The 23,623-nt window shown below is 40.8% G+C and overlaps 2 protein-coding genes across 2 annotated transcripts in view; one reads left to right on the top strand and one right to left on the bottom strand.

Annotated features, from left to right (window-relative positions):
* LRTM2 (leucine rich repeat transmembrane protein 2) overlaps positions 1 to 23,623 on the top strand; it is a 733,960-nt gene that overhangs the window by 233,003 nt on the left and 477,334 nt on the right. The window lies entirely within an intron of this gene.
* LOC142150330 (E3 ubiquitin/ISG15 ligase TRIM25-like) lies at positions 15,371 to 18,543 on the bottom strand. Its single transcript, XM_075205533.1, has one exon. It carries the CDS (start codon positions 18,537 to 18,539, stop codon positions 16,899 to 16,901), a length of 1,641 nt encoding a protein of 546 aa, XP_075061634.1. The 5' UTR covers positions 18,540 to 18,543; the 3' UTR covers positions 15,371 to 16,898.

Below are 23,623 nucleotides of genomic sequence, written 5' to 3'. Positions count from 1 at the left end.
AGCGCTGAGTTTAGAGGAGGATTCATCTTTCTATATGTTTTGATATATTGTTTATTTACTTGGCAGCTTAGACAATACTTTGAAGGAGAAACGCCTTTATATTATCCCCCTTTTTCGTTTGACAGCAGCTGACAGCTATTACAGCATGCCGGGGACATACTTCCGAGGAGTGCCTCAATATACACTTACCGATAGTATCCAGTAGGCTCAGGCTGCAGCCTAGGGTGTCAGATTTGAGATTTGGTTAAGAATATTTTTTTTTCCTGTTTTCCTCCTCTAAAAACTAGGTGCGTCTTATGGAGCGAAAAATACGGTAATTAGCTACAAACACCCCCCACATCTGTTGTTTACCCCTTTATAAATCAAATAAAAATCAAACGAAAATCTTCTTTCCTGTAGTTGAAATGAAAATGTCAATTAAGTCACGTGAAAAGGCAGCCGACACTTTATATAATAATACTGCAGTAAGTCACACTTTATAAATAGATTTCCCAATCAGAAGTGTTCTGACACCTGAATGTTATCTACAGCATAGGATAGGGCATGTACTATGGGTAGGGTATGTACTACGGCACTGTGGGTAGCATGGTGGCACAGTGGTTAGCATTGCTGCCTCATAGCTCCGGGGTCAGAAGTTTGATTCCGACCAGGGCCCTAATCTGTGTGTGTGATAGGGAATTCATATTATAAGCTTCAATGTGGCAAGTATGTAAGTGCAAATGTACAAATGAACTGCACCGCAGTGTGTCATATGATTGGCGCTATATAAATAAACAACAATACAAAGAAATAAATTTGAATATGAGTTGTGTTGCCACAAAAATTGGGACGGGGTCTCTGTTATATAATGGCCTCCAGAACAGGGTCTATACTAGTAAGCAATTTGTTTTGTAAACTCATCCATAGAATGCTCTCTGTATTGTATATTGGTCACTGGAAGTCTCTCTGTATTGTATCGAGATCACTAAAACACTCCTTTGTATTATAGAGTGTTTATTTGAATGATCGATGTATTGTACAGAGGTCACTAGAATGTACTCTGTATTATATAGTCATTATTAGAATGCTCTCTGTATTGTACCTCATTCACAGGAATGCTCCCTGTACAGTATACCGATCACTAGATTACTCTCTCTCTCTCTCTCTCTGTTATCAGGAGGAGATATTGGATTTAATTATTTACTGAAAATTTTGCTGTCTATTAATGAATATAAAGTGAAATGTCTCCACCCACCTGTTCATCAACCTTGTTCTTTTTTTTCATGTTGCTACTAATGATTTATGATTCTGGGCTACCATGGCAACCACAGTCACATAGTACATGACATATTGAGCAGAGAGGCTTTGGAACGCCATCCTGAGCTCTGTCTGCACTGTGACACCTTCTCACCGCTCTGCCGTCACATGACATGCTGAGAGCTGTGACTGCAGTCTCTTGTAATCTTCTGAGGGTGTGACCGCTTCCCCCTGGTCCTCCATTATTTAGCCTCCCTGCTGGTTATAGGGCTTTCGCCCTGCAATTGCTCTGCCTGCTCTGAGTCTGCTACCCTGCTGTTTGATTGCCTGCTACCTGATCCTTTGGCTTTGTTTCCTGGACCACTCTTGTTTGCCTCCTGCCTTTGACTCTTTGGCTTTGTACCTGGACTATTCTTCCTGCCCCCGACTTTCCAGCTTGAATTTGGACTCTCCTTTCTTGCTTCTGACCATCAAACTTTTAACCTGACTTTGGTTGCTCCTCACACTCACCCCTAGATCTGCGCTCTAGCCTCCTACTCCTCGCTACCCGTCCCCTCCGTATAAGCTTTAACTAATCTGAGTGTAAGTCCTGGGGGGCATCCGAGTACCTGTGAGAATATCTATCTCTAAGGGAAAGGTGGCTGCTCAGAGGCAGAAATAGAGAGCTGCGGGCCCTGGTGCAGAGAAGTGGGGAGGAGGGAACCAGGGCCCACAGCTAGCTAGTTCCCCATGCAGCAGTCCCCATTATCTCCATGGGTCCCGGTGCACCGATGGTAGTTCCGCCACTGCGGCTGCTATAGGTGAAAACCTCTGCTACTGTTCTAAAAGCTTCAAACTATAACTATTGTCATTGACATAATTGTAATCATCTAAGACATCATTAATTTAGCCACACCAAATTAAAAGAAGTCATTTATGAATTTTTGTTATGAAAGAATATGTCTATATCTATCTCCAAAATCATAATGCAATTCTCATCTCCCATTAAGAGGTTCGCATAGGAAGGGGAGAACTTAGTCCCTATAGCCGTGCCACATTTCTGGAGATAGAAAGTTCCATTTAGCATAAAATAATTGAGTGTGAAGAGAACAATTAATGGTGAAAAGAAAATCAATATGTAAAGTGGATAAATTACTGTAATGGATTAAGTAACATTAGAATGCACTCTGTATTGTATAGAAGTCGCTAAAACATTACTTTTTTGTATATTGTTCACTAAATTGTACACTGTATTATAAATTGTACATGCAAAACTATTTTATATTAGTAGTAAAAGTTCTCTATTGTATTAATGTCCTCTGTATTATATATCAGTCATACAGATGCACTTTACATTAGACAGTGGTCACAAGAATGTTCTCTGTACTGTATAGAGATATCTAGAATGCTGTCTACATTGTATAGGGATAACTAGAATGCTGTCTACATTGTATAGAGATAACTAGAATGCTCACTGCATTGTATAGAGATAACTAGAATGCTCACTGCATTGTATATGGATAACTAGAATGCTCTCTACATTGTATAGGGACAACTCGAATGCTGTCTACATTGTATAGGGATAACTAGAATGCTGTCTACATTGTATAGGGATAACTAGAATGCTCTCTACATTGTATATTGGCTGCACGCTTCCATCCTCTGTGTTGAATGTTGGACATTATACCTGTGTATGGCGCTGCTCTGCTCCAAAAATGGAACACTGTTGTTATTTCCCTATATAAATGAACTCTATGCAGATAGACTAATAATAATAGTAGTACATTTGCATTATTATTTATTGCAAAAGTCACAAATTAAGAGTTAAAGCAGCAAACTCATGAAAAAAAATCAAATGTTTTATGAAACATAAATCACCATGACAGGCTATAAAAGAATGTTGGTAATTACCATTGTCCCTTGTTCTTTCTCTTCAAACTGCTACTAATGATTTATGATTCTGGACTACCATGGCAACCACAGTTAATTGTATATGATGTATTGAGCAGAGAGGCTTGGGAACGCTAATCTGAGCTCTGTCTGAACTGGTACACCTCCTCCGCCTTTGCCATAAAATGGCATGGTGAGAGCTGTGAGCCTGTGTCTGTGTGGCAGATTGACTCTGTCTGGCAGCCATTTTTATTTGCCAACCAGAGAGTTTTCAAAAAGGAGATAAAGATTCGCAGGAGGACAGCTATGAAATATGGAATATCAGATGCATTTTTAAAAGGCACTTAAATAACTCAGTGTTGCCCCCATAGAACACTCCCGCATGAAAGACAATAAATGTCTAGAGAGGAGCTCTTTATGTAAACACAGAATTAGTTGTACAGAATTGTAGACTGCAGCATCTGAGCAAGTAAATTAAGCACTGGACATTATCAGTAATAAAAGTCTGTGTATGGCTGAAATAAAAATAACTCTATGGGGGTATTCTGTAAACGTTGAACAAAATGTTTTTTAAAATGTCTTTTAGTAAACACTCATAATTTTTCAGATGTAACAACGTTGTTTTCACCTTGTACTTTCTTACAAAAATAGATGTTTTTATAGTCGTTCTCTGTTCTCTTCGGATAAGTTCCAACTTTTTAGTGTGGAGAACTGATTCAGTTGGAAAAAATATATCATGTGCATTCTATAAAAGTGATATTCTGTTGTGGAGATAACTAAACCACATCCATTCTTTACTTATTAACGTACAGAGAAAAAAACAGAGGGGCATATTTAACAATTGACGGTATTGCACTATCGTGCACTTACCGTGTAATTAGGTAATGGAAGTCTCAAATTGATATTTATGACAGCTCCATCGGACTGTTCAATCTCGAAAACCAGCAGATTTCGCTGCAGTTCGTTTTTTCTAGCAGTCACCATACAACACTATGGTGACTGCTCGGGGCCGGCATTTAACAAGTTCCGAAAAAATATATTTTTCGGGAACTTGTAATGTAAATGTACAGCTGAAGCTGGCGTACATCATCGGAACTGTTACAGAATCCTTTCTTCCTCGGTATGTCCAGCTCTGCTCCGGAGAGAAGAGCTGGACAGCGCATGTGCAGGGAGTGATCTTGTGATCCCTCCCTGTCATCTGATCTCATTTCAGACTACACTGTACTTTTATTTCCAGCATCGTTGTCAACTGTCCTAAACTACGTGTTTGTTATTCATACTATAGGTAATGTTTATCCTGTTATTATTTTTATTATTATATCCAAAATTTATATTTACACGACAATAATGAGTCCAAAGGGGTCCACACACAGATGCAGAAACACTAGTCTCGTGTCTGTGCACAGCCTGGAGGTCTCTAGACTGCACATGCGCAGTTGCATCTACAAATGAAAAAAAAAAGAGGAGGAGGAGATCGGAAGACAGCGCGTCCGAGGAGGGGGGTAAGTATGATTTTTCTTTTCACAGAAACAGCAGATTATTGGGACTGCTGGTTCTGTGCTCCGGTTTTGATAAATTTGAGAAATGAATCAATACTTATCCGTCCGATAAGGAATGATAAGCATTTCTCTATTTCAACGATAAATGATAAATGTGCCCCAGAGAGTTGCGCAGAAGTACCTTAATCAACATATAGTAACAATTTGTTAAAAATTATATAAATTGCATATATCACGTGTAGACAATCACAAACAAAGTGGCAGAGCATGTATTTTTATTTTATATATATCTATAGTATTGCTTGCCCTTCTTAGCAAAAAGTAAAATATTCCGATATATCTCTACAGAAGACAGATCGCAAAACTACCTTAACATACATATGCAGGCATATAAATAAAAGTGACCCTGATGGATCTATATATCACCAGCTGGTAAAAAAAAAATATATGTGTTGGGATGTTTATAAAATTGGTATCTTGCAAGATATAGAAAAAAGCCGACTCACTCTTCAGATAGTTTGATGGAAGTAGAGAGATATGTTCATGCAAATCTTATTGCTTGTTGAGGTTAAAAACCTCGGGTCCCATCCTCGTTAGCAACAAATGTTGATAATATCCGGTATATAGACATATACTCACTGAATAAAGGGAATAGAAATAAATTTCCACAAAGTGTGAACTCTTACCGCGGCTAAAATAGAATTAAGATCCTGTACACAGAAACTCACTGCATGGATAAAACAGCCAACGGAGACATAACTTCTCACCGCTTTAGCGGCAGTCACGAATCAACTGACCACATGCGTCCAAGAGATATAGCAGTTCCGTAATTAAACATAAGCCAAAGGCATAACTTCTTACCGCTTGAGCGGCTGTCAAAGAACAAATGTCCACATACCTCCGGGAGTTGCAGCGGTTCTGTAATTCCAATCAGTGAATAAAACATATATATTAACCAGAGGTAGTCCAGGTAAGAGCGTCTTGCTATATGAGCGGGTTCAGAGAGACAACAGTTCTTTCGGTGCGCACCAAAGATCCGGATCCAAACTCACAGCAAACATGAGAGTGGGAATCCCACTAATGATGAAGTTTACAGTTCGATACTAGCACTCTATGGGGCACATTTATCAATATTCACATAAAGTGAAAAGTAGTTTTCAATCCTTATCGCAATGATAAGGATTGAACTATTTCTCACATTTATGTACAGCCCTGCACAGAAACAGCAGTTCCGAAAAACTGCTGTTTCTGCGATGTAAAAAATCATACTTACCCCCCTCTTCGGAAGCGCTGTCTCCAGGTTTTCTCCTCGTTCTTTTCATTCTCCAATTGCGCATGTCCAGTTCCAAGAACTGGACATGCGCACACAGATCCCCTCTCTGTCGTTGCAGAGAGAGCGCGCTGAGTGACAGGGAGGGATCATGTGATCCCTCCACACATGCGCTGTCCAGCTCTGCTCTTCGGAGCAGAGCTGACAGCATTAGATTTCTTCAATACCGATGATGTACGCCAGCCTCAGCTGGTACATTAACATGACAAGTTCCCGAAAAAAATGTTTTTTCGGGACTTGTTAGATTGCGGCCAGGAGCAGTCACCATTCTGTTGAATGGTGACTGCTCCCAAAAACGAAGAGGAATGCAAAGCAGCAGATATCCATGATATCTGCTGCGATGCACCCTTAATAAATTTGCGGAGGACAGGAGGCACCTTAATGACTCGTTAAAAGCACTATCGTGCTTTCTTAAATATGCCCCTATATGCTCAAACGTTCAAAAAATAACAGGCAACATGAAACAAAGGCGACGCGTTTCGTCTGATGAACAGACTTTTTCAAGCAGTATAGTCCCATAGTCCCACTTATTAATGTACCCCAAATGATGGCAAGATGGCATTTGCATGAAGGTCTGGTAGTGGGATGATTGGTGCCCACTGCTCAGAGACATCCCTGAGGGGGCCAGCACATGGGGGGGCTTAACTGTGCATGCACCTCAGGAAGATGACTGGCACTGCAGTTACCCGCAGGCGGGATGGTGGGGCACTCCTGAAGCATGGTGCCCTCCTGTTCACTGATTTTAAGATGGGTGAGACTGAGCTACAGTCCAGTGATTGTCTTGAGAGTGCTACAGTTTAGTGTGGCAAACTTTTTAAGATCTGTGCAAATTGGCTGAAAATTTAGTTTTTGCTAGTAGTGAGCTCTGTGCAATAAGTGGCCTGTGTAATTGTGAGCTCTGTGCCAACTGACTAGCAATAGGCTCTGTGCTATGATGGTGAATAAGCAATGAGGAACATCTGTGTAATTGAGGGGGTCGTTATATTCTGGGTGTGCAAAGTAGTGCCTGTGCAGATAGGGATCTGTCTAACGGAGCTGCCATTGGGGGAAGGGGGGGGGGAGTGTGTGCAATGGGGGTATCTGTGCTGTGGGGCATTCAATCATGTGAGCAGCACTGAGAACGTTGGGGCAGTAATGACCACCTTACCTAGTGCCACGTTTGTTCTACATCGGTCTCTGCTCAAATATATAAGATTTCGTAAGTTTATATTAAACAAAATTCTATCAATGTTTCACCGGCTACTTAAAGACAGATTTCACTCACTGTGATCAGCTTCCAGCCTGTGCCAAGTAGAGACATACAATGATGTGACTGCAGGTGTTTGAAGAGAGAGCGGTGGCTTTGAAGGAGGACAGATCCAATATACCACTAACCAGATGGTTTCATGCATTTAAATAAAATAAAGAAGTAAATATTGTTTGTGAAATGTTGCAATTTTCACATCAGAATGTCTGTAATACAAAGAAGATAGTCGCTGTCTGACTTACCTCACAGGCACCGGGCTGTACTGTCCCAGATGTTCTTATTGTGCAGATATTCAGTGTCTGGGATAAGAGATATTGTTTGTGCTACTTCATCTGGACCGACCTTCGCTGCACCTCAGGTAGCTGTAATCTGACCACACCTCAGCCCTAATCTTATTCCCCTTCTTAAAGGAAAACTCATGCAAGTTCCATACACAGTTATTCTGTCCTTATAGTGGTTCCATTGCAAAGTGCCTCGTGCCTCGTGCCTCGTACCTCGGTGACGTCACTAGTTCCTAGAGAATTGATAGACTGTTGGATTATATGGACAAGTTGCAGATGGTGCATATAATGAAGAGGTGATATCTGGAGTCTCCCACCAATAAATCAGTGGTACAGTCTCAGCATTGATGCCAAAACCCGAAAAATGTGATAGAGTCAGAGATTGAGCTGAGACTGTATTATATTTACATCACACAATTCACACGTTTTAAATATTTTGCAAAACTTTAATAAATACTGGTGGAAAACTTTGCAAAATATGAGAAATAATAAAAGATGATTTTAATAAATAAGATGGACCCAGAGTGCCCTAAAACAGAGTAATATTTTCTTGTTTCTTGTCTGTGATAATACTGTATTTATATTGACAGGTTCACTTTAAAGTTAAACAAAAAAATTATGTTCTACCTCTTCTCAAGTATTTCAGTTAATCCCTGTGAACAAAAAACAAATACCCTACTTAAATTACTTTTAATGTGTCTCAATAGGTAAAGAAATCCTTCCCAACTCAAATAATAGAAATAATATTCCTTTCTGAATAAATATTCTCCTGTACACACAGTGATCAGAACTTTACATTCTTCCTGTAATAACATTTGAAAATACATTTTTATTTAAAGTATCAACATTATCAGCCAGCAGAGATCGGCACTGTGTATCGGATACAATTATATCCACCTCTGTGTCGTACCCAAGGGTAAAAGATCATAAAGAGTTGACCCTGGATGATATAAAGACCTTGCTTGCCAGCAAAATAAAGCAAATTCTAAGTAACATTTGGTTGATGGTATGCTGAGCTAATCAATGAAAGGGATCCAAAGGCAGAAAATTATGTTACACACACATTAAAAATGAAATATTAATTGTTCCAAGTACAATATATAGTTTGTAAATCTCTCAATAACCATCTATGTCTGGGAAATCTATACAAGTTATTGCTTCCGATCTAAGGTTCTCGTTCTATCATATTTCATGTGAGCAATAGCGACCGCATTCTAATGCGCTACCTTAAGATACGCGCAACTCAACGTAACTTCGTAAGTGGGCAATTTTTGCTAACTGCATTTTACATATACGTTTGGCCGCAAAAGGGAGCAACTCTAAATGACCCCCTTTATTTAAAGCAAAAAAAAACCATTGTGGGGGTTGTGGAACTCAAATAATTGGATAAAGTAGGCTAAATTGATTAATAATGTTTTACTGTGCAATTACGATTAGTACACTACATCATAACAGGGTTAATAACGCAATCGCACAGGTAAACAACACACATTTACATTCACACTTACATTTTGTAAATAGTACACATTTATTAAGCTTCCAATCCACATTAATTTATTAGTAAATGTATTACAGATTATTTATACATAGATAATACTACAGTAAACGTAATTATGGTTCAGATGCTCAGAAATGTGTGGAATTTGGTCTCATTTTAATCCATATTTTACTATCTGAAATCCGGTGTCAATAGGGAAACGATCGCATATTGCGGTCGCAAGTTATGAATGGTATGAGATTAATACTCAATAGTACTTTGTTTATGGATCAGTTTAAACTGTTTTTTCGGCAGGAAGACACTTAGGCAACCATTAGGCATCAGAATAAGCAGCCCCCTCCTTTGTAAGAAGATCAAATGAACTGACCTATCACCAGCAGCCTACTGGAACATCATAAACCCTGGACCAATGAAGAACTTTCTTAGTGTTATCTGTGTATATTTGTTACATCATCACTGGTTATGTTAACTCAAACTGCATATAAGCAGCCCCTGGGCCAGTATTAAATCCTCTTTGCAGACATTAAGACTGATGCTGGACCTGGGCCCAGGGGGCGCATGCGTAATGTATTCAGTTATACTTTCCTGCATATTGTTATACCTTCTTATGCATCATCATGGTTTGCTGTAATCCTGCTATCTTTTGCTATTAAATCTCTTTGTGCGTTGGATCCTCAATAACCGGATAATATTTATTGGTAGCGACAATACGAACACATCAGGGTGTTTGTATGTAATAACATGTTATATGGAAACCGCGACTGTCACATTTATTGATAAGACGGCAGCTTTGATGTGCTAAGATCTGGGCTTTCTATGGCCATGTAGGAGTTCTAAGCTGCCCAAAATCCTGTTCAAAATATTAAATCTTAGTTTGCAAATCCAGCCATAAACAGGCGAATTATTACACATATCTCACAATACATACATGTCCCACAACACCCGTCATGTGGAGCTACAGTAGCAAAATCAGGACGTACCTCGTTTCTAGTTTGGTCCTTAGGAGAGTTTAATTTTTTTAACAGATTTGTTGTTCCTCTTTATTAGTAAGTTTAATGTATAAATGATACATTCTCATGAGAATCCCTTAATGTAAATCTAGTCGTTACAAATCTAGCTTTCTTCAGTTCCTCTGGTAACGGCTTCCAGTTATAATGAGTGACGGACGAGCTAGACACTGGTGTAGCCCAACATACTCGTATATAAGGAATATATCCATCCGATAGTCATGTTATGGTTAGGACTGAGTATTCACTTAGAAAGAAGGCATTAGGATTACTTAATTTTAACAAAGAGGCACAGAGTTCATTTAAACTCCACCCGCCATGGAAGAAATGTCTTTTAATTTATGATATTGACCATATCAATAATTATTCTACTTGTATATGCTAATTATATATCCTTTTGTGCCATCACAATCTGGATGTGAGGGAGCTGACTGCACAAATCCAGTTACTAAAGATTAAGCTTCCATTGGTTTCTATGGTAACAAATTCACATTTACAGATATATTACATACAAATCTGCTTTATGGTTGGGAAAGTGAAAACGTTTTTTATCTGTAGGAATTATTTTGAATCGCCCCATGAATTCCCCATGCCTGAATTCAACAAGGAGCGGATCTGAAAATACGTCTGGTGATGAACGGGGTGTAGGTCCACTCTGCTCTAATAGACAGGAGCCTGTAGGATATGTCCCATACATATGTGGAGTATAAAATGCACAGAAAAAAACAATTAAACTAATGTCTCTGGTTTAATTATATAATCACTAATGACAAAACATTAAAAAAATTAAAAAAGTGTTGTTTTTTGTTATTATTTTTTTCCATGAAATACATTTATTAGTGTGTTGTGAATGCCTATTGTACATAAAATCATTTTCTACAGTTGCTCCTAATTGCAAACACATGTAATAGCATGCAAACATGTTCCATTGTCACTAGTAATCAGCACTTATACTAGACCTGTAGCTGGTGCAAGTGATACGACAGAAAACATGTACCTTAGAGATGCCCAAAGCTTGAATTGAATGCTACTGGGTGTGCTCGAGGTTGGCACACCCTTACTGTACACTGACTATGGGCAAAAGCCCCTACCCGCCCCGTTCCCTCCCGAAAATCATAGGCTGTAGTAAGGGTCCTTTTTACTCTAAAATGAATTGAACGTGGCTACGCTCTGTGGCGTATGGTCTGGTTCTGGGTATGCAGAGCGATTTTGTGGATTGTACGCACAAATTTGCCGTATACATCCCTTGATGCATCAGGCCCATTGAGTTACATTGAAGCGAATATTTCAATCTATATAAATACTTCTAATGAACAGTCCAAAAGGAGGTTTAATGGACGCAAGGAAACATGAATTAATATTGGCCAACTTTTGCACTGCTCCATAGATTCGTAAATGTTTCCAAGAGAACTCTACAATCTATGTCGTTGTACCTTCACCTCATGACTTAGATCAGGTTCCAGTTGTCAGATAACTACAAGTCCCAGCATGCTCTGCCAGCTAGATCTGTGACTTATAGTTACTCCCATAACATAAAAAGCAACATTTACCACAGCAACGATTTCTATGTATGTAATAAGATTTACTATCGGTGGTTACACAGATTATGAAGTTTTGAATGTTGTAACTCTCAAATTATTTCCATGAAAAGTGATAATGTATTAATGCTGAGAAATAGACTTGCAAAATTTGTCAAGTTTTAGAGCTAATTCTGGGTTCTCTTTTCCTTTATTTATATAAAGTGACAGGTAGGGGAATACAGTGTACGGAGACAAGAAAACCAGCGGACAATTGAATAGAGCGTTGTAGTAAGAAGAATAACAGATCTGTCTATTATTTGAGATCAATGATGGTGAAAAACTGAAAGTCGTAGACTAGTGGCCAAACTAGGTTTTTACATTTTAACTGGGTTTGGGATTGAGGGAAAGGGGGTAAATCAGGGGAGGTGGGAGACACATATGGGAATAAGGTAGATAAGGAGGGGGAGGGGAAGAGGGGGGTTTGGCAGACAGGAAGTTCGAGGTATCGAGTTTTCAAATGGTTTCTCTTTACCATTTATGGCATAAATTGCAGAAATCAAAGAGACGTGCGCAATATATGGAACATTGGACGCAACTGACCACAAACTCATTTTTCTTGTTTTTCACTCTCATAACATTGATATCTATAGACCAGTTACTGACATTGAGACATGTAGACCTGTTACTGACATTGAGATATGTAGACCAGTTACTGACATTGAGACATGTAGACATGTTGCTGACAGTGAGATATGTAGACCAGTTACTGACATTGAGACATGTAGACATGTTGCTGACAGTGAGACATGTAGGCTTGTTACTGACATTGATATCTATAGACCAGTTACTGACATTGAGATATGTAGACCTGTTACTGACATTGAGACATGTAGTATTGTTACTGATATTGAGACATGTAGACCTGTTACTGACATTGAGATATGTAGACCTGTTACTGACATTGAGATATGTAGACCAGTTACTGACATTGAGACATGTAGTATTGTTACTGATATTGAGACATGTAGACCTGTTACTGACATTGAGACATGTAGACCTGTTACTGATATTGAGACATGTAGACCTGTTACTGACATTGAGATATGTAGACCAGTTACTGACATTGAGATATGTAGACCTGTTACTGACATTGAGACATGTAGACCTGTTACTGATATTGAGACATGTAGACCTGTTACTGACATTGAGATACGTAGACCTGTTACTGACATTGAAACATACAGACGTGATATTTTGCACCTTTGGAAAGTAGAACATTTTCTGAGCTACGTTGAGCTCTGGCATTAATTAGTCAGCTATATCCAGATATACATTACACGTCTTATCCTTCTAATGCCATCTGATTGAAACCAGAACTCTATAATTACAAGATGTCCCAGATATATTGTGAGAAACTTCATGGATTATTGCAGGTATCATAATCTCACTGTCTGCAAATGGAGACAAAAGTCCAGCTACAACACCTGTCATCATTGCTCAGATTAACCCACCAGTTTCCAGCTGGACTCACGCTCTCTGCGCACATCTAATACCATCCAAACCTTTATCAAACCCGTCCTCTGTCTCTCTCTGTCCCCAGCAGCACTCTGCAGTCCTTTACTCCTCTTCTATCTTCAGCATTTCAGGCTCCTTACTCTATAGTGTAATAAAAACAGGGCAGAATTTTGAGGTACACTTGTGACCCCTTAAACCTGGATAGAGGGATTAGTGGTGTGTAACAGGTGCTCACATGAAAGTGTTGTATGCCCCCCAGTGATGCTATGTACATACACAGTATAGTATAAACAAATAAATAAATAAAAGTGTACTAAATGATGTAACTAGCACCAGTGCTATAATCCTATAACCTGGTTACCGCTAAAGCAGTTGTTAGATAATAGAGGGTCACTCCCTGAGTGACTGGTCCAGAAGTATGAGCCAAGAGGATGTACCTACAGCACTCTGCCAGCGTGGTCCCAGTCCGTGGAGCTGTGAGCACCTCAAAGTGGGGTTATTGGCTCAAGACACAGGGCTAAGGCTGGGTACATACTACAGAGTTTTCTGACCAATGTGTTATCTACAACGATTTTACTAAAGACTGGAAAAAAATAAAAAGTCCCGATCAGCAGCGGATTCATGCGTACACACTATACAAGATTTACCTTCAGATCTGTGATCTTCAACTGTCATAACCATCGGCTGAAAAGATCAGGAGTCTAAAACTCTATGGAGATCGTGAGTGCGTACACAGAGCAGGATCGGAAGGTGGTTGGAACGAGATTATTAAACAGAACGAGCAACCAAATGAAACGACAATCGGTACTTTGGAACGACTGTCATTCAGTCTGTGAGTATACACACTAATGCGATATGTTCACCGAATGGTCGTTTATCAGGTGATTGGCCCGATAATTCGCTAAAAATTCTCCAGTGTGTACCCAGCCTAAGTTGACCCAGCTAAAGCACTTTGCACACCTCAACAAAGGTTCCCTGAATGGGTGATGCCCCAACCTAACATCTATGTGAACTATGAGAGACCTCGTCATCCTCTCTACATGTCAATAACCTGACATTTCCAGTTATAGGATGTTTATAAAGATCACACTGTGCAGATGTGATATTTTAAATTAAAGCAGGTGACCATATAGATCATTGTATTCAGAGAACACATATATCCTACATAAATTTGTCCAGTATTTGCCTCCTACAAAAATAATCTTAGTACGGCTAAAATCTAGACAGTCAAGTACTAAAAATGACAATCACTACATAAATAAAAAATAAGATTTGCAGATATATTGTTGATACAGCACCCTCTAGTGTCCAACATAGGAAGTACACATTCTTTACTATTGTTAAAGTATATCACTTGCACTAAATGCAGCCAGTCATTGTGAGGGTTGAATTCATATTCAACAGAAAACAGCCTAATTCCATAGGGATCCTCTTCTGTCTTCTTCTTCTCCAGGTAAGTCCAAAGGATAGAAAAAAACAAACATAATTGTAAATAAAACCATCTAACAGTAATGTTACTCACACAGGGCCTGATTCATCAAGGAACGCAAAGTGAACGCAATTTGCGTTTGTTAATATCGGATGGAAATTGCTGCACATACATCGTATTCTACAAGTGGATCTCAAGAAACGTTACCATTTGAATACGGGTGTAAGAACACTCTGGTTATACGGTACTTGCTGTATGTAGACAGACAGGACACACTGCAGGATACACACAATGCAAATGTACAATATAAAGTCCCATCAGAACACACTGACATTTTTTTAAATACATTAACAACTCTCAACACTATAATCTAATATTTTTTTTAAAAAAAAACATTTTTTTTACATGATATACATATATCAGAATGTTCTTACTGTGTACTGTGCATAAAATGTAGTTTTCTCTTACTTACAGACACATGTTCTGACATACATACGTATCCGTCACCACTATCAGCACTTACACCTGACCTGTAGTTGGTGCAGGTGATACAGCTATAAAATCCCTGAGAGATGCTCAGAGCATGAATCGGAGGAATGTGCCCGCACTCAGCCTTGGCACGCCCTCACTGTACACTGCCTACGCCCCTCCGTCCACCGTTCCACCCTTTAAACCGTAGGCTCAGAAGTGTCATTTGCGCTCACTGGTGTGACATCTGTTTCTGAGCACGTGCAGAGAAATTTCACACAAAATACTGCACAGAGGGACTTACGTTCCTTCATGTATCAGGCTCATAATGTTTTGTAATGTTTTAAAAATACAGCAGTTCATATGTTTTGTTGTTGCTGGGTTACTGCCGACTGTAAGTAATATTGTCACATTTATATACTTATATAATTAACAACACAATTTAATATAATAAAAAAGAAAGAATCTTGGATAATTTCAGAGTAATAAAGTTTATTTTTAATAACCAAACATGTGTTTATTTCATAACAAGGGGGAGCCTAGGAGACCATACACAGCTATTGCCCTATAAAAAATGCAAAAGTGATTCTTATATGTAATATGTCATACCCCGGTGTGTAACAGATAAAAGTATAATATTGAGTATAGTAAAGCTAAACATTTATTCCTGTTCTTCTTCTCTACTCCCAGAAAACCCTTCACAGCCGTCTCTAGTACATTCTCTAGGCTACGTACCTTTATCACGAGGTCATGTAGGAGCCTCACGCGATGAGCGGCTGCGCACACTACCAGTTATTATGGTAGAGATCTCACCGCACATGTTTGCTCGCACCTCTGTGACCTACGCAGCAGAATGTCATCGTGAGAGGCTCCTACGGGACCTCGCGGTGAACTGAATCCGCCCCATTAACCCCTCCCACACTGCGCACATCTGAAGGTGACTTTACTTACACAGCTATAGGTACAATGCTCCCTCTTTATAATACCAGCTTAAGGGTGTTGTTATAAAGGTGGTGGAATAAAGAGGGAACACTGCATAATGAGCACTTTTATAATGGTAATAATATAATAATAATTACTTTCTGTGATTCAGACAAATATCATGTTACTACAGCTAAGCAGTGAGGCATGCTGGGAGTTGTAGTCCAAGTCATCTTGTATGATGTAAGAACCACAGTCTTGAACTACAATTCCCAGAGGTTTGTTGCAGAAATAATTAATTAGGAGAAAGTTTTGGGTGATTAAGTTGTTTACAAACAATGTGATAATCAGGATGATAGTGACCCCCCCACTAAGTGTGTTACAGGTTACACTAATATATCACACTATCTACCAATATGTGTGATGGGTCATTTTCTTGGTAAGATATTGATATTACTGAACACAATAATGAAACATATATCACACCCGGGTGATTTACAGAGACCACACCCCATTCACCCCCCTGCAAACATCACAGCCAATAGGAGCAGGAGTAGCACTGACTAATAGGGTACACACTGACAGACAGTTATTGCAGCCAATCACAGCTATCAGTGACTCAGAAAAGGGGAACGCCCACATACATGAATATTTATATATTTATAATGAAAATTCATACATGCCTACTTGTAAGAAGGCATGTGACATGGGGCAGGAGGAGGGCGTGGTGACATAGCCCCGCCCCCACTCTAAAAGACGAAATTCACGGCATTGAATGGAGGGAGCGGAGATTAATGACACAACTAAGCCCTGCCCCCTCTATTCACTGCCGTCAATTCCGGCATATTTCTGGAGTGCTGCCTACTCTTCCGGGAGTCCGGGAGGACTCCCCGAAATTCGTGAGCCTCCCAGGAATTCCGGGAGAGTAGGCAGGTATGTGAAAGTTTCTAACACACCAACAACATGGGAGGAGCTCAGCTGTAGGTCCACCCAATGCTTCTTTCTGTTGGATAAATGTTACACCAATCAGACTCCTTTCTGTGATTTCACCAGTCTGTGGGCAGATTTCTTACATGATATTACATTTCTCTCATTTCTCGATTCTCCACAGATATCTTTATACAACCATCCCCTACCCATAATGCAGCATGAAGGGGCTCAGTGAAGGTGGCAGTGACGGTGTGTAAGTGTCTGATTGGGTCACACAGAGCATAAAAGGACATCTGTCCAGCCTCATAATCCAGATATATCCTCACTCTATCATAGGGAATATTGTCAGGTAACTGGATCTCTTTACTGTCATGTATCACTGTATACTGATTATTACACCAACCACCCAAACACCAGGACTTGTTATTATCTCCAATAAGTGACTGATCTCCTCTCCTGTCTATACTGGGATAACACATCCCTACACTCCACCATCCTGATTCCCTGACATCCACTTCCCAGTAATGTCGCCCTGAGGAAAATCTCCTGGTGCTTATTACCTGAGGAAAAACCTGAAATCTCTCTGATATTACTGGAAGATCCTGGCCTATATCTGACACTGAAGCAGTTCTCCTGTCACCTGATATATGTATATGTCTATTAGCTGTGTTTACATCCAGTAATATGTCTGTAGGATCCTGCACATAGATCCCTGTATTTATACCTGTTATTATATCAGATAATGTGTGTAATGTCCCTGAGATGAGACCCACATCCAGATCTCCTACACCATGGACCTGGTCATCATGTCTCTCTCTATTCTCAGTATCACACAAGTCACCTGTGTCTGGTTCCTGTAAGACAGTCACTGGATCAGACATGTTACACAGCTCCTCAATGTGACGCATCTTCCTGGACAGCTCGTCCTTCTTTATTTCCAGCTGCTGGATCAGATCAGAAACTGGGAGTGAAAAGCTCTCTTCATGCCTGGAGATCTCACTTAGGACTCTCATCTCTAGGTCTTCCAGCTGTCTCCTGATGTCTCTAAACAGGGCAGTGACTGTCTCTGTTACACCAGATTCTTTTTCCGGATCTTCTCTCCTGCGCTCCTGCAGACTCTGGACTCTTCTCTCAGTCTCCTCTCTCTTTGTGAACAGTTTCTGCAGAACATTTCTCAGTTTCTCCTTCTTCTTCTCAGAGGCCTCATCCAGTGACTTCATCTGATGTCCTCTGTGCTCCCCGATCAGACAGCAGGAGACACAGATACAGACAGCATCCTCAGTGCAGTAATACTCCAGGATCTTCTTATGGAGAGAACATTTTCTCTTCTCCAAGGAAGTGGTGGGATCAATTAAAACATGTTCTGCTGACTTGTTGTGTGTCTTACAATGTATATCACAGAGAGAAGCCTCACACCTGAGGCAGGTTTTAAGAGCAGGTACTGGAGAGTGGATACAATAAGTGCAGAATATCCCAGTTTCCTCCTCTGGAATAGAACGGACATGTTCTGCTATGTTGCACAGTTTCCTGTTTTTCTCTAGAACAGGACGATCCTGAAACTCTGCTCTGCATTCAGGACAGGTATAAACTCCAGACCCCTCCTGTGTATCCAGCACACGATCAATACAGACCCGGCAGAAGTTGTGTCCACATCTCAGTGTTACAGGATCTGTATAAATGTTCCGGCAGATGGAACAGTTCAGCTCCTGTCTTAGATCAGCAGATGCCATCGCTGACAGCAGAAGGGAGAAATGAAATTTTCTCTGACACTCAGAAACCAGTGTGTGCATTGTACAATTCCCACAGCGGGGGAGGCTGAGCTTATCAGAGTAGAAGTTATTAGTTTATATCTGACAGCAGAAGAGAGAAATGAAAGTGAAAGTCTCTGACACTCAGACACCAGTGGGATCACATTCCCCACACAGGGAGAGGCTGAGCTTGTCACTCACATTATATCTATAGACTCAGTTATACTAAGGGACACATCTAATACATGCAGGACAATGTACATATTTTGGAAAATATAAAGGTCATTTAATAGGATGAAAATAATTCCTTTTACAGTGATTGCCCAATTGTTATTTATAAAAAAAATACAGTTATTTGTTAGTTATAAAAAATAACTGTAGGAGACACAAATATAATTTGTTTCATTCATGATCACACAGTAACAGTGTTAAAGTGCTATAGCTATGTAAAAGGGAAACCTAACACAAGTATTCTTTAATGTCTACTATCTACCAGTTTTACAAACTTGTTTTTACATGTAACACCCCCTCTGACGTTGTTATACACACCTCCAAGAGACTGAATGTGCGGAGGGCACTAGGACCCAGAGGAGACACACCATCAATGGCTGCATAGAGGGGTCTAAGTACATTATACCTGAGACAATATGAGTGACATAGGACAGATTTCAGGGAGAAATGACCTCAGAGAGTGGCTGCATATAAAGAAGGGGGAAGAGTCAGCATAATAATAAAGAAGAGAGAGTAAAAAAGGGGGTCCCCAATAAAGAAGGGGGGGGGGGGGTTCACTGGCAAAACAATGTGGAGCAAATTAATTTTGGCAGCATTGAGGATCTACCATATAGAGTCCCCATGTATAGATGGAGGAGAACATGTAGGAGACCCTAAGGAGAGGGGCAGAGAGGACACCAGAGAGGGTGATATAGCACAAGGGGTGAGTGAAGAGGCTGCAAGAGGACACTAAGGAGAACAAGGCTGAGAAAGCACCGGACGGAGACGGCGTCAGAGACTGCGCAGTGAGTGTGAGAATCCCTGGAGGGGCAGATAGAGCACAGTGAGCGTGTGTTGTTGTAGCCCCAGGGAGAGGAGGGTGAGTAACTGCGCTGGAGTGAGAAAGATGGACATATTTATTTTAGGGCAATTTGCAACTCAGGTGTCATGCTGGAGAGAAGGGGAGTGTAAATAATGAGTTTATTTCATAGAGATGGTCTGGTGCCCAAATCATGGAGACATCTGTTTGCACTGCACCCTAAGACACCACACCTGTGTCCCAACAGCTCAACGACACATTGCTGAAAACCTGCATGTGCAGGAAGCCTCTGATCATTTATACCCAAGCCAGAGAGCTAGCCGGGGCAGAGGGAAGTGCAATACCCTTATATGCACCCCAGGACCACACACACAGGGGGTTACATATATAACAAATATATAATGATTATGAGCAAGAATCACTTTAGGATTTTCGGTTTCCTAAACAAAAAATATTTTGGAATCCCATAACACTGTCACTTGCAAATGAACCAGGAATATTACTGTAACACGCACACATTGATATATACACTTCATGTACAAAAGTATATAGACCCCCCTTCTAATCCATTTCAGCCACACCCATTGCTAACAGATGCATACAATCAGGCATACAGCCATCTAATATCCATAGTTACACATTAGCAGTAGAGTGGGCCGTACTGAAGAGCTCAGTGACATTCAACGTGGCACCGTCATAGGATGCCACCTTTCCATCAAGTCAGTTTGTCAAATTTCTGCCCTGATAGAGCTGCCACAGTCAACAGTAAATACTCTTACTGCGAACTGTAAACGTCTAGGAGCACCAACAGCTCAGTCATGGTAGGCCAGACAAGCTCACAACGAGGGCACTGAGTGCTGAAGCAAATAGCTTGGAAAAATTACCTGTCCTCAATTGCAACTCTCACTACCGAGTACCAAACTGCCTCTGGAAGCAACGCCAGCAAAAGAACTGTTCGCTGGGAGCTTCATGGATTGGCTTTCCATGGCCAAACAGCCGCACACAAGCCTGATATCACTAATTGTAACACCAAGTGTTGACTGGAGTGGTGTATAGCATACCGCCATTCTAGTCTGCAGTAGTGGAAATGCGTTGTCTGGAGTAACGACGTAAGTTATCAGAAAGAAATAAGTGAAGAGGACCCATGTTTCGTACACCAGGGCTCGTGTTGCTGTAGGGACAGAGGGGGCAGTTTCACGAGGTGAGTGCACCACTCTGAACGGGCCTCACCAAATTGTACTTACCAAACAGGTAGTCTATCGCAGCAATGCTTCTGTCCAACACAGCTGGCTCCCACCCATCACTCCTACATTTCCTGCACAGGTTCCTCCAATGGTCACATCTGTCTTCTCTGACCCAGGAGAATGGGGGGAGCTGAACAGACATAGGCAGGTTCACTTGTTCCAGTAAAAAGTTTAAAATTAAATTAAACACTGAACTATGTGTGTAAAAGAAGCCAGTTCACCAACTTTTGAGCTTTAGATTTCTGTAACTTGTATTAAAGTTTTACAAAGAGTTTTATTAGGACCGCAGAGTAACAGAGAGCAACCAAGGACTCAGTGTGCAGCCTATATCATTTATTTATGTCTAATAATTTATGGGGAAACTGGAGTGACATCTGTATAGTTTTATACTGATAACCAAAGTTTATTGGATGATGTAATTGGTTTATTTATATGATGTATGATTTGCGGGATAACACGATTTATATTGATGACATAAAATTGTCTGCTGCTCTGAATCACTGCACATAATGACTGCATAGTGTGTGAGTGTGTCCAGAGCAAATCAGCTTTGGGGGAGTGTGATTAGAATAGTGTTTCCCCCAGGGTGTAACTGTGGGTAATTAGTCTAATGGGGGAGGGTGTAACTCCCTTTTAATACATAATTGGGAGTGAAGTCCCATGGGTCACAAGGTAGCACCCCTGGGGCATTACAGATGGTGTATGGTGGGATCGTACGGTTTAAAAGGGTTCTACCCTGATCCAGTCAGTTTCACATCACATTAAAGTTTTCAAGTTAACCATGACCATAACTGTCCCCGGGTACTGGTGCAGCGCCGAGCGCCCAACCAAGCGCCGACTGAGCTGACAGTCAATTGCAAAGCGAGTCTGAGATATTCTGAATGCATTAAAGCTAGAGATGAGCGGGCTCGGATATCTGAAATCCGAGCCCACCCGAACGTTGCCGATCCGAGCCGGATCCGAGACAGATCCGGGTATTCCCGCCAATTGCAAAACTGAAACCGAGGCTCTGAGTCATAATCCCGCTGTCGGATCTCGCGATACTCGGATCCTATAAATTCCCCGCTAGTCGCCGCCATCTTCACTCGGGCATTGATCAGGGTAGAGGGAGGTTGTGTTAGGTGGTCCTCTGTCCTGCTATATCTCGTGCTGTGCTGTGCTGTGCTGTGCTGTTCAGTTCTGTGCTGTGCTGCACTGTGTTCTGCTGTTCAGTTCTGTGCTGTGCTGTGCTCTGTGTTCTGCTCAGTCCAGTGGTGCTGTGTCCTGTGCTCTGTCCTTCTGAGTTCAGTGGTGCTGCTGGGTCCTGTGCAGTGTCCTGTTCAATCCAGTGGTGCTGTGTCCTGTGCTCTGTCCTTCTGAGTTCAGTGGTGCTGCTGGGTCCTGTGCGGTGTCCTGTTCAGTCCAGTGGTGCTGTGTCCTGTGCTCTGTCCTTCTAAGGGCATTGTTATTTCCCCATTAGTCCCAAATTATAAAAAATTTCAAAAAAAGTTATAAAAAAAATTACAAAAAAAGTAATTATAAAAAAAAATAAAAAAATATCCCAAAACAATCCTGCAGTATAAGTCCATTGGTACTGCTATATTACAAAGTTCACTGATTCTGCAGTATAAGTCCAGTGGTACTGCTATATTACAAAGTTCACTGATGCAGCAGTATAAGTCCAGTGGTACTGCTATATTACAAAGTTCACTGATTCAGCAGTATAAGTCCAGTGGTACTGCTATTACAAAGTTCACTGATTCAGCAGTATAAGTCCAGTGGTACTGATATATTACAAAGTTCACTGATTCAGCAGTATAAGTCCAGTGGTACTGATATATTACAAAGTTCACTGATTCAGCAGTATAAATCCAGTGGTACTGCTATATTACAAAGTTCACTGATTCAGCAGTATAAGTCCAGTGGTACTGCAATATTACAAAGTTCACTGATTCAGCAGTATAAGTCCAGTGGTACTCTCCTGTGCCGCATATAATTTTTAAAGGCTTTGCCGAGTGTGTGTGGCTTAGGGGTACGCTCTCTTGTGCTACATATAATGGAAAACAAAAATTTGGAGGATAAAGTAGGGAAAGATCAAGACCAACTTTCTCCTAATGCTGAAGCTGCTGCCACTAGTCATGACATAGACGATGAAATGCCATCAACGTCGTCTGGCAAGCACGATGCCCAATCTCCTAGTACAGGGCATGTAAAATCCAAAAAGCCTAAGTTCTCAAAAAGTAGCAAAAAGAGAAACTTAAAATCATCTGAGGAGAAACGTAAAGTTGGCAATATGCCATTTACGACACGTAGTGGCAAGGAACGGCTTAGGCCCTGGCCCGTGTTCATGACTAGTGGTCCAACTTCACCCAAGGATCTAAGCCCTCCTCCTCCCCTCGCCTACAAAAAATTTAAGAGAGTTATGCTGTCAGCAACAACAACAAAACAGCAAAGAACTCTGCCTTCTAAACAGATGACATCACAAATCCCCAAGGCGAGTCCAAGGGTGTTGGTGGTTGTGAAGCCTGACCTTCCCATGTACAGGAAGAGGTGACTCCATCCAGCATTTGCAGCACACCCTCTACATATGTTGGAAGGATCACCCACAGTGTAGATCCAGATTTGGATAATCAAGGTGTCAATGTTGTACACCGGGAGGAGGCTATTGATGTAGCTGGCGCTGTGGAGGAACTTGATGATGAGGATGGTGATGTGGTTATTGTAAATGAGGCACCAGGGGGAGAAACAGCTGATGTCCATGGGATGAGAAAGCCCATCGTCATGCCTGGTCAGAAGACCAAAAAATGCACCTCTTCGGTCTGGAGTTATTTTTATCCAAATCCGGACAACCAATGTATGGCCATATGTAGCTT

This window comes from Mixophyes fleayi, chromosome 4 (assembly GCF_038048845.1).
Source record: "Mixophyes fleayi isolate aMixFle1 chromosome 4, aMixFle1.hap1, whole genome shotgun sequence".
In the NCBI taxonomy this organism is placed as follows: domain Eukaryota; kingdom Metazoa; phylum Chordata; class Amphibia; order Anura; family Limnodynastidae; genus Mixophyes; species Mixophyes fleayi.
This window is presented reverse-complemented; position numbering and strand designations above follow the sequence as displayed.